Raw genomic sequence first — 12,218 nt, 5'->3', positions numbered from 1 at the left:
TACGCTCGCTATCCTGTGTGTCCACCTCCGGGGCCTCCAACCCACACCAACACCCAGATCCTAAAAGCTCCGGGCTAGGTATCCCGGATCTCCAGCGATTCTTTCAGCTCCCGACCACCACATTTGCCCTTGGACCAGCATCGGGGGTGTAGAGAGAGACACTAGCTCCTAGTCTCCAATCACCGTCCACTGTCACCCCCAGGCTGGGAGCAAGTGGGACTCCAGGCCGCCGGCGCCCGATCCCCTCTTCGGATCTTCAACCCGGTGGCGCGGGATCTTCCCGCGGGATCCACTCCCAAGTCTCGGGAGACAGGCTTCCCGGCTCCCACATCGGGATTCCCCCCTCCCGGCAGACCCCGAGCCTAGGGAGATCCCAGCCTCTTCCCCGGCCAACTTTGCCAACTTTTCTCACGGGGCCTCAGCCTAGCAAAAACTTGGCGGCCACAGCCAGTCACCGCCTTGCTATCCCCTTCGAGAGCCCGGGACAGGGGGCATATGGCCGGCCCCCACCCCCTGCGGCCGCCGCGCAACCTACCCTGGAGCTGCCTTCAACGCTGGCCCGCGCCGCGCCGCCACCTGCCCGCAGCTCGCCGCACCTGCCCTCGCCGCCAGCGGTCCCGCGCAGCCTAGCCTGCTGGGGGCGGGGCCTCAGGCAGGGAAGCGCCCCCCCGTTTCCATGGGAACCGCGGCTGGCAGCGCCTGCGCGGAGGGCGCTGGGGCGGAGCGCGGCTGTTCGGACCCTCGCTCTTTCCCGGTTCTGGGGGCCAAAGGGAGGTCGGGTGGGTCAAAGGTCGCGAGTCCTCCTGGGACACTCCTCCCGGAAGCCCTCCCCCATCCGGTCCCAGACCTCCCGAACGTGCCGTGCCCAACTTCTAATGTTGTTCAGGGTCCCCGTTCGCGTTCTTCGGGCGATCCCCAGACCCCGTCCAGGATCCGCCGCAACGGACACCGACCCGCCACCTGGTCTGCACCCCCAAGAGCCTAAAGCAGCCGGGGACCTCAGGAGGCACTCGGTAAAGTCTCACCCATTGAACTGCGGGGCCTGCAAGCGCCTGTCCGGGAGCGAGCGAGGCCTGCGTGATGCGCTGGCGCCCTCTCGCGGAGAACGGGGGACTGCACGCAGGGCTGGGGGCCTGGCCCCACCGAGTTCCCTACGCTCCCTCCTCTGTTGTGTGCCAGCCTCTGCCACGGTGTTGAGGTGGGAGCTGAACGACGAGGCGTGTGTGTAGACTTTTGGACAAGATGAGAGACTCAGAGGAAGTCGCTCTTGAACGGAAAACGCCTGCTTTGTCGTGCGTTACTCATTTCATTCCATAAATCTTTATTAAGTGCCTACTGTATGCAGGGTGCTGGGGACACAGAGGTTAAGCAGCCTGCAAGAACCAGGCTCTGGTGGAGTTGACAGACATAAATAATAACTGCAAAGATTCATTGCATTTGTGACACGTGTTCCTAGGGAAACAAAAGGAGCGTGAATAACTAAACGAAGGACCTAAAATCGTACGTGCATTTATTCTAAGTTACAGCTCAGTAAAGTTAGAGAAAGGGGAAACCTCACAGTGTGTGGCTGCAGGATGACAGGAAGCTCACTTACCTCGTGTTTGTGTGTGTGTGTGTGTGTGTGTGTGTGCGTGTGTGTGTGGAAAGGGAACTGTTACAGGAGATACACACCATATCCATTGTTTCATTGAATCTGCACGGCCCACCTTTTGAAGTCACAGCCACTGGCCCCCTTTCACTGCAAAGCAACCTGAGTCTCCCTAAGACAGGGGAGTCAAACTCATTTTCACCAGGGACCACATAGGCCTCGGGGTTGCCTTCAAAGGGCGGAATGTAATTTTAGGACTGTATAAATGGAACTGCTCCCTAACTAGGGGCAAGGAGCTTGGCACAGGGTAGAAACAAGGTGCCGGGCCGGATAAAACCAGGTGGAGGGCTGGATTCGGCCCGCGGGCCTTGTGTTCGCTGTGCCCTAAGAGACTCGCCAGGAATGGCGAGCTTGAGGCCCCGTGGGGTCTGATGCCAGGATCTTGTCCTTTATCATCTGGATGGCGTGAGCACAGTGATCAATACCGGGACCCCCACTCAGTGGCTTTTACACACAACTTCCACTCCCGGGGAGACGTCCGTGTGGCAGGAGACAGAATGGTGGGGTCGAAAGTCAGACTCCCTCTAGCTCCGCCTGTAAGCTGGGCAAAGGCCGGCCAAGTCGTTGTCTACTGTCGACTGTCCTCTCTAGAGCTCCCGTATTCACCATGCCCAGCATGGGGCTTTGCACGTAGTACTCACTCACTCAAGACTGAGCTCAGAAAGATACCGGTTAAATACATGAATGACCAACAGCCAGCGGAGTCCATCTGCTACCTCTCCTCCCTAACCTTCTGGGAACTCCTGCCTTTCCCGGGCCAATCCTGGTCAACCCCAGTGTGGGGCTGAGGGCTCTGTTTAACTGACTGTTCCCTGTCTCAGCTCTGCAGACAACTGAGTCTCCCTTGGCATCTCCTCTCTCTCTCTCTCTCAGAACTGAAGCATGGAAGGGGAGCAGATAGCCCTCCTCCTGCCACTTCCCCCTGCAGAAACCCCAGTCCCGGATGAGTTCCCAGCCCTGACCAGCCCAGTCCCCGCAACTCTACTTCCCCCAAAATGCCTCAGCCCAGCGTCAAGGCTTCTACCCCTGTCGAGCTCTGAGGGGTATCAAACCACAACTCCCAGAGTCCTCCTAGCCCCAGAAGAGGCAGGACTTCCTGGCTCAGTCCCACCTTTGGTGATTCCCTGGGCATTCCTGTGTCCTCCCTCCCAGGTGTGACTCCCAGCCAGCACACACCCAGAAATTAGACTCTGACCAAAGAGGTGTCGGGTTGTAGGTTGTTTCCAGAGCCTATACCCCACCCCCATTCCCAGGCCTGGCTTTTCTCTTCCTGAGGATAGAGAACAGAGCCACCCAGAGACTTTCCCAGAACCCCTTCTCTGCTGTCTTCTACCCCCTCCTCCAGGAAGCCTGCCCTGATTTGGCTGCCTGTTCTCAGACTCGCGCAGGCAGTTCTGTCCAACAGCGCTCTGTGCGACAACGGAGATGCCTGACGTCTGCACTGTAACATTAGCCACAGATGACTACTGAGCATTTGAAATGCGGCCAATGCGACTGAGGAACTGCATTTTAAATTTCATTCCATTTTAATTAATTTAAATCTAAATAGCCATGTGTGGCTATGGTTACCATATTGAACAGCACAGCTCTAGAACCCACACGCTCCTTGACGAAGGCCACTGTCATGCACGTTGGGTGATGAGAGCCGGCGCAATCTTTGAGAAGTTTTTCCCAACACCAGACTTTTGCCCATGCCATGCCCTCGGGCCGAACACTTCGCCCTCCACTGGCCCATCATCTGTCATGACTACATATCCTTCCGCTCCGCACTTGAACGTCAGCTCCTCTGAGAAGGCATCCCCTGCCGCTCCTGCCCACCACGCCGCAGCCCCCAATCTTCCAGCACTGATGACGCTGTCGTGTCGCTGCCCAATTACTTCTCTGTCTCGATGTCTAGACTGTGAGCAGCTTGGGAGCAAACACTAGCCCAGAACCCAAAACAGAGTTGACACTCAATAAGTGTTCATGAAATTCAACGTTGAATAAATGTTGTCACGTGATACCATCCAGCGTCTGGCTCGCAGTAATGCTACTAATGAAATTTCTAGTTTATCGAGCCAAGTCTTTGCCTGTGATGTCTCATTAAACGCCACAATTGTCTTCTAATAGATGCTTCTATTATTTTTTTAAAAGATTTTATTTTAGTTTAGAGCAAGGGAAAGAGAAAGAGGGAGATAAATATCAATGTGTGGTTGCCTCTCATACTCCCACTTCTGGGGACCCAGCTTGCAACCCAGGCATGTGCCCTGACTGGGAATGGAACTAGCGACCCTTCGGTTCACAGACCCGCGCTCAGTCCACTGAGCTACACCAGCTGGGGCCTAGATGCTTCTATTATTATCCCCCTTTTAGAGATGAGAGATCTGAAGCTCAGAGAGGTTAAGTAAATTGCTCAGGGTCACACAGCCTGGGTTCTCCCAGAAAACAGAGCCTGAGGCACAACTTCTATGCTGATGCTTTATTGGAGATGTAATTGGGCCCAACAACAATGCAGGAAAAGGGACTGCACTGCGAGCCAGGAAAGGAGGAAAAGCAAATTCAAAACATACGGAGTTGGCCACGACGTCTCAAAAAAACACACCTGGGAGGTCTCTGCAGGAGCCACTTTTTGAGAAACCAGGCAGGTGAAGCGCAAGAACTTCCTCTGCTACGTGTCCCATCTCCTGTGTGTTGCTCTCCACAGTCGGGCCCAACTGCTCCTCACTTCTGGGCTCTGATACCCGAGCCTCGGGGCAGCCACGAGGGATGGCAGCTTCTCGGGAGTCTGGAGGAGGAGGCAGCAGGGGCCCTCCCCTTGCCAAGCAAGAGTCTGGTCCGTCAGGACAGCCTGGATAACCCCTGAGGATGTCAGGAGACTGGGCCGCAACTCAGGCCATGTCCCTGGAGGCTGAGCTGGCCGTGGGGCTGCAGCCACTGGCCCAGGCCGCCTGCGGGGGGAGGCAGGCGGAGGCTGCGCAGTGTCCAGTGCCACACAGGATGCAGCTGCGTGCAGCTGAGAAGGGGCATCGGTCAGGCCTGATGCAGCCAGGGAAGCTCCGACCTGGGATTCAGACCCAGTTCCCGCTAACTCCAAAGCCCCTGGACAAACACTGATCGAAAGGAAACAATGACTGAATGAATGGGGAAAACCCTGGCAATCGCCTATTCCAGGTGTCCTTGTTTTATAGGTGGAGAAACTGAGGCCCAGAGAGGTCGAGGTGCGCTGGCCAAGGTCACGCGGAGTGGGGCTGGCAGAGCTGGGGCTCCAACCCCACCCCAGGCTTCACCGGACCCTCCTGATTCTCACCACACCAACTGGCGTGTGCTCGTTTGTCATGCCAGCATTTCTAGCACCTCTAGTTCTCACCCGCCAGCACCCATCCCTCACCCTCTGCTAACAGCACCTCAGTTTTCCTCCTAGAAACCACTCCGTCCCCCACCTTCACTCCATACCGTTCCAGTGGGGTGAACCTCCAGGCATTCCTACTCTCACCCCCCAGTCCTAAGGTATAGGACCTAAGTGTGGCCAATCAGAACATCCCATTTCCCTGGCCAGTGATTGGCTCACCGGTGGGCACATGATCCAAGTTTGGCCAATGAGAGTTCATCACAATATTTGCAGCAACTGTGTGCAGAGGAGCAGAGGAGCAAACCGCCCCCCCCCCCCGCCCCATCCCCCATCTGGGGTTGCTGAGCCTCAGAAGGTGAGCCTGGAGCCACCAGAGGCCAACTCCGAGAGAGCATGTGCGGGAGAGTGAAGCCAACCCAGCAGAAAACAGCGGAGAGATGCAGAGGGAGAGGGGGGTCCTCAGACATTGCGTGTTCACCTGTGCCTAAAGCCGTACCCTAACCTGTTCGCTTCTGGAACCCCACGCATTTCTACTCGAGCCAGTTGGGAGTTGCCCCTCCAAAATGTCCAACAAAAGACAGAACAAGCACCCGCTCTGTGCCATACCCTACGCTGGACGCTGGGGTCAAGATTTTTTCAGGCCCAGTGCCCATCACTCTCTGGAAGTCCACAGCCCGCAGGGAAGATCCTCTGGAGCCAGAGAAACACGCAGATCCGTTCCCAGGCAGAGAGGCAGAGAGTGAGCGTGGAGGCAAGAAGGGCCACCCCTGGGTGCCACTGCGGCTCGGCAATCCCTACTCGTGCCTTCTCCTGCCCAGGGAACACCACACCCTCACCCGTGTGATCTGCGGCTGGCCTTTCTGCCTTCGCCCAGCTTGCTGACTTAAGGAACCAGGAAGAAATACACACACCCACAGGGCTTATCACACACCTGGGCTTTGCTCACCAACCTGTCTCCTTCAAAGAGAGGGAGGCACCTTACGAGGTCACAGACGTGTGCCTAACACAGGAGCCTGAGCAGAAGAGGCCACGTGAGAGGGTCTCCCCCTGCGGTGTGGTGAGTCCGAAGGAGGACGGGTCAGAGGTCAGGAGGGAGTGGAGAGGAAGCTGCTAGCTAGGGGCCATAATGGGCCCTGAGAGTACATTCCCTCTTTGCATGTGGCTGCAGCCGCGGGAGGGGTGGCTGCCCAGGCAGCCCCTGGAATCCGCTGGGGTATTTGACTTTTAACCTGACATTTTAGGGCTTAGGGCCCAGTTGGGAGGCCAATTCCCTAACTGTAAGTCCCTAGCCCAACACTCGCTTTGGCAGGTGTAAAATTAGCCTTTGTTGTGTCATCTGTCAAATGGGAACTACCATGACAGGACTTACGCCCCAGCAGCCATGGGGCTTATATGGAACAAGGTACTCCAAGTGTTTGGCATGGTGCTTGGGGAGCACTCAGGAACTGCCGACCACCGTCCACAGGCTGTGCTGAGCGGGAGGAGAAAATGTCCAGTCCCTTGCAAGCTCCCCTGAGCTGGATCCCAGCTAATTGGGGCCCGGCCGGATGTGGTTTTGGGTTATAATGCCTCATTTAGCTTCCCGGGCACCTGGACAGTCGGCGTGATTTTCCCAGGTGACATTGAGCACATTATCTGGAGAACAAAACTCCTTTCAAGGTCAGAAACGCCCCGAGAGCCACTGGGGCGGCCAGAGAGAGGCAAAACCACGGGCATCCGTCGGCTCTGGGCTCCCCAGCTTCCTGGCTGGAATTACACCCCTTGGCACCCTGCCAAACCCCAAGGAGAGGCTGATTTGCGTGGAGGAAGGGGGGGGAATCAATATTCCCTCATTCAAAGGGCCACATCTCACTCGCTGGACAGCAGCCACGAGGTTACTTTCAGCCCAGGAATAAAGTCTGCCACGTAACCTTGGCCTACCTGCCCGGGCTTCTCCTGCCCCCTGCACCCCACAGGTGATGTCACCCCCTTTACCCTTCACCACCACCCCACCCCCATTTTCCAGAGAGCTGAGGGGACATGCCCAAGGTCATGGCGCTGGGGAGGGGAGCGTGTGGGCTGTCTGCTTCTCCCCACAACGTCACCCGGCCCAGGGACTGAGGCCACGGCCGCCTGCCCCTGGGGATTTCTAATCTGCTTTCACAGATGGGGAAACTGAGGCCCAGAAGAGTGGGGCAAACTCGCCACAGTCACACAGCTGGGAAACAGTAGGGCGAGTGGCCAGCCTCCGAGCCTGGGGTTCCTGCCATGGTTAAAGTGCTGGCCGGGCTTAGCGCCCCAGAGTGAAACCAAGGTTGAAAGGACTGGCCCTGGGAAGTCTGCACAGGTGCCCTTGGCTGGGCTGGCAGCTCCGCTGCTTTTGACCTTGGGTGCCCTTGGGTAGGCTCAACCCTCGGGGCTCACTTCTGGCTATCAGTGCCAGCGTGGGCACACCACCTTCCTGCTCCTCTAGGACGGTGTAGGCAAACCTTTAAACTGACTCGCTTTGTCATTAAAATAAATTGTGATTGTAAATGGACAACCAGTATCGTGCCGCAAAATAAAACAAAACCACTGTGGCGAATACAAGGAAAGCCCCACTGCAGCCTCAGACGCTCACTGGACTCCGCTGTCTGCTCCCGTCTTTTTAAAGGGAGACACTGCCAAACAGCCGAGAGGGGTTTGAGACCTGTCAGCTTTGTCTCTGATGTGGAGAGAGGGGCTGAAGGAGAAGTGAGAACTAAGTTATTCCGGCTTCTTATGGTTGAGCGGCACTGAAGGCTGGGTCCAGGTGCCCCGAGTGTCTCCCGTGAGGACCACCGAGGCACCGTGGCGGCCGCGGTCTTCATCTGGAAAACTCTAGAGCGGTTACTCCCCAGAGGCCCTCGCCGTGCTAGGTAACGTCCTAAACCCTCTGCGTGGGTTGCTGCGTGTGCTGGAGGGGCTGCGTGTGGCCGGGGAGGGCTCCAAGGCTTGGGGTTTCCGCTTCCAGAGCTGGTCAGGGCAACCCCCCCTCCACACCAGCCGTTAGCTTCTCCCGTCGCATCACGAGGTCGAAGGGAGGCCGACGACCGGGCGCGTGAATGCAGGACCCGATCCCTGGCTGGGCGGTGGGGGCACCTTGGAAGCCCCCATTTCTCTGCTTGCTCTGGAAGTCTCCGCCACTGACCTTGCTCGGCGACCCCCAGGTCACCGACACTCCGTGATGGGGGCCAGCGTGTGGGCAGCCCTGGAACTCTCCCTGACCTGCATCTCGGCCCTTAGCCTCATCTCCCCTGCCTGGTTCCAGAGCCCCACCTTCTCCTTTGGGGTCCTCACCTACTGCTCCTGGCCTCAGGGTGACAGCTGGAACCAGAGCTGCGGGACCTTCGGGTCCCTGGATGATATTCCCGACTTCGCCTGGAAGGTGAGTCCTCAGCTCCACAGCTCCTCAGCTCACTGGGGCCTCAGGGGCACTGCCAAACCCACGAGGGCAAAAGGAAGCCAAGATCTGCACCGCCAGCCCCAACCTGAGCCCCTGACTCTGTAGGTGTGGGTGGGATCTGGCTACCTGCATTTCAGCAAGTCCCCAGGAGGGCTGTAAAAGCGGCTGTCGGTTCATAGAGCACACCTTTGCACAAATTTGGAAAAGGAGCCCCTTCTTCGGGACACTATACCGCCACCTGCTGGAGAGTTACTGTAACCAACATGCACATCTATGAGGATCTCTATGCATCTCTTAGAGCTGTGCAGCCTACAACCTGCGCCTACCTACCTGGCCCCCCTCTAAGCACCATGGGGTCGGAAAACCACAGCTAAGGTGCTGTAAGGCTCTGTTAATGATGCGCATTACAAAATTTGACGGTGGGGACAATGGGTCAGGAATCCCACTCCGATACCTCTAAGGAAGATTCTGCAGCCTTCACAACTAACCATTACAAAGGTGCCTCTCCTGGTCATCCCGCCATATAGCAGGAAGTCGCTTAGGTAGGCTATGGCGGTTGTAGATCCAGATCTTAATCCTGGCTCTACTACTTAATAAGTGGTGCATCCTGAGGCAAATGACTCTACCCCCCTGAGCCTCAGTGTGTGCATATGTAAAATGGGGATGATAATAGCAACACAGACCTCATGGGGTTTCCAGAACTCGGTAGTTGGTGGGTGAGCAGAGGACGCAGCCTCCTGCCCCAACCCCACTCAACGGCCTCTCTCTGCTCTCTCTCCCTGGAAGACCGCAGCTGCGCTTCTCCTTGGAGGCTGGCTCCTGTTGGCCTTCAATGCAATCCTCCTCCTGTCCTGGGCGCTGGCCCCCAAGGAGCTGTGCCTGAGGATGGGCAGCGGCAGAACGCTGGGCATGCAGGCCGCTGCGGGTAAGTCCGCTGTCACATGTAAGACATGTTTTGTGGAGTGAATGAATGATGAATGAAAGGAGGAAAATCCTGTGAGCGGAGGCTGGCCTCCTGGGTCCAGTTCTAGAGACAAACCCAAGGATGGCTGACTATCCCTGGTCCCTCAGCAAGACAGACATGGGGGGAGGGAGGGAGGGATATCTTTAACATCACCCTCACCTGCCCTTAGCTAAGCCCAGTCCTAATAGTCTGGCCCCCTTTATTTCTCTCCTGTCTGTCCACTTTGCATCATCCTTTCCCGGGCCACCGCACACCGCTGGGTAGGCTGTGCACTGCACCAGGGTGCTCAGCTGAGGCTGGAAGGCTGAAGTGTAGCCTACGCTCCCCCTGCTGAGCCGTGGGGTTGCATCCGCCCTGAGGGGCTGCTTTTCTCCGAAGCACACCCGGTCTCTGGATGATCCAGCCCAGGCCTTGACGGCAAAGCATCTCCCAGTTAAATCTTCATGCCCTGTCCAAAGGGCTCCTGTTAACACTGAAATCAGATCCTGCCACTCAGACAGGTTTATCCACCCTTCTTTGACCTCCTGTCACACTCGGAGCAAAACCCAAACTCCTTACGTGGCCCATGAGGCGCCACCTGATCGGCCCCCTTCTCCCACCAACCTCACCTCTTACCCCCTCTGCCAGGCTCAGCGTGCTCCGGCCTCCCCGGCTCGCTGTCTGTTGCTCATTTACACCGAGCCTGTTCCCTCTGCCTGGAATCCGCTGTTCTCAGGTCTTCTCCTCCCTCACTTCCCCACTTCATTAAGGGCTCTGCTCACGTACCACTGCCCCGGTGAGCTCCCCCCTCCCGAGATTCTCCTGTTTACTTTGCTTTAAATCTTGCACAGCACTTACTACCTGGAATCTCTTATGTGCTCTCCCGATTCTTGTCCATCACTCTCCTCCAGAACACCAGCTTCATGAGGATGAGAGTATGTCTGTCTTGATATCACCAGCACCCGCCACAGTGCTCTGTGCACATCACAGACACTCACTAAATATTTGGTGACTCAATGGACAGAGATACAGGGCTCGTCCCAGGCTCGCACGGTGGCGCGTGGTGATGAAGCACATTAGGCATTTACAGCTCAATGAGGATTTCCCACAACAGGGGTAAGCACAGGGTACAAGGAAAAATCCTGGGACAGCGGAGGATGTTAAGGAAAGCTTCCAGGAGGAGGTGTCACTTGAGCTGAGTCTGGGAGGACGTGTGGGGGTTAGGCAAATGTTGAGGGCATTTCAGGTAATGGGAACATCAGCAGCAAAGGCATGGGGACAGGAGAGCAAGGCACGAGCAGGGAACTGAGGGCAGACCAGTGTGGTTGAAGAGCAGCAAGGGAGGCTGAGGCGCGTCTGATCCTCCTGCACTGGGAGTGCCCAAGGCGAGGGGGATCCGGTCCCTCTCCTCAGTGTCGTCAGGGCCCACCACAGCACCTCGGACGGTTCTGATGCATGAACGGTGGACTGGTGAAGGGAGGAATGAGTGAGTGGGTGAGAGGAGGAACTGACAGAGGATGATGATGGCTGTACTAGTGGATAGATGGATAAGGAAAGGGGGGGACTGGAATGTGGTTGCATGAAAGATGGGGATGCATGCATGCATGGATGGTTATGGGGGACAGGTGGCTAAGCGGGCAGGTGGGTGGGTGTTTGAACAAGGCAGGTAGAGGGATGGAGCGAATGCATGGATTAGGGTACAGCTGAATGGACGGATAAGGTGCGGGGGTAGTTGAGTGACGGGTGGATAAAGGAAAGATGAGTTTTTATGATATTAACTTTGTATGGCAACAGACGGCTACTAGTCTGAATTGTGGTGATCCCATCATATGGTACATGCATGTCAAATCACTATGTTGTGCACCTGAAACTACCACATTGCATGTGAACTTTAATAAACAAAAACCGTTAAGGATAGATGAGCTGGTAAATAAGTGAATGGACAGATGAACGGGGTGGGGTGGGGTGGACAGGAAGGCAGGTGAGTGAGTGAGTCTTGGGACGGAACATGAGCCCAGCGCCGCCCCCACCGACATGCTGGTTTTCCTTCTCGCTGTCCCCAGTGACCACCACCGTTGTGGGCCTGCTGGTTTTCCCCATCAGCCTGGCCTCCCCATTCGCCAAGGAGGCCTGCGGGACCTCCTCTGTGTACCGCAGTGGACAGTGCCAGCTGGGCTGGGGCTATGTGACTGCCATCCTCAACGCCGTCCTGGCCAGCCTGCTGCCCGTGATCAGGTGGCCAAGCGTGATCCAGGTGCGGGGCAGGCCCATCCACTTCGCCAGCGACATGGAGAAAATCACGGTCATGCCCGAAGGGAGCAAATAAAATTTTCCCAGGAGGAGGAAAAAGAGCCCGTGCCATAGCTCTATGGAATCGCCACACACCCGGGCTCATGTCCCACTTCCGCTGCTCCCCAAGGCTTCAGGCCCGCCCCTCACCTCTCCGGACCTCAGTGAGTTCTTCTGGAAAATGGGGAGGTGGATACTGCCACCTCGTCTGGTGGTTATTTTGGGAACTCAGGGACCGAGGCCATGACTAGGAAATCACCCCCATCCAGGGTGACTGGGATACATGGTACACACACTGTGTGCAAAACGGCCTCACTGATTCTCCCGCCTAGATCCACACCCCTTTCCAACGTCAGTTTTCAAAGCCCCCACCGAGTGGTGGGGTCTGCTTCCCCATTGCCTGAGTCGGAGCTCGGCCAGGAGACGCACTCTGCCTGAGAGAATGCGGCGGGAAGGACCCGATGCCCATCCCTAGCCTGGGCCTGGAGAGGCCGTGCCCCCTTCTGCTTGCTCTCTCGGGACCCGCCGTCGTGGCCATGGAAACAAGCCTGGGGTGCCTGCAGGAGGACAGGCACGTGGCCCAGCCTCCCCCGCAGCCCCGGCCAGC

The 12,218-nt window shown here is 57.1% G+C and overlaps 2 protein-coding genes across 4 annotated transcripts in view; one reads left to right on the top strand and one right to left on the bottom strand.

Annotated features, from left to right (window-relative positions):
- Positions 1–621, bottom strand: part of KIAA1671 (KIAA1671 ortholog) — a 163,430-nt gene extending 162,809 nt beyond the window's left edge. For all 3 annotated transcript variants that reach the window (XM_028529058.2, XM_036014142.1, XM_036014143.1), the window contains exon 1: positions 536–621. The gene's annotated coding sequence lies outside the window, so the exon portion shown is untranslated. The remainder of the gene's footprint in view (positions 1–535) is intronic.
- A 5,286-nt stretch (positions 622–5,907) lies between these two features.
- On the top strand, positions 5,908–11,654 carry TMEM211 (transmembrane protein 211). The gene is made up of 4 exons (XM_028527752.2): positions 5,908–6,033; positions 8,144–8,361; positions 9,166–9,304; positions 11,386–11,654. The coding sequence occupies exons 2-4, from the start codon at positions 8,161–8,163 to the stop codon at positions 11,646–11,648; spliced, it is 603 nt and encodes a 200-aa protein (XP_028383553.1). The 5' UTR covers positions 5,908–6,033; positions 8,144–8,160; the 3' UTR covers positions 11,649–11,654.
- The last annotated feature ends 564 nt before the right edge of the window (positions 11,655–12,218 follow it).

The sequence above is a fragment of the Phyllostomus discolor genome, chromosome 13 (genome assembly GCF_004126475.2).
Source record: "Phyllostomus discolor isolate MPI-MPIP mPhyDis1 chromosome 13, mPhyDis1.pri.v3, whole genome shotgun sequence".
Taxonomy (NCBI): domain Eukaryota; kingdom Metazoa; phylum Chordata; class Mammalia; order Chiroptera; family Phyllostomidae; genus Phyllostomus; species Phyllostomus discolor.
This window is presented reverse-complemented; position numbering and strand designations above follow the sequence as displayed.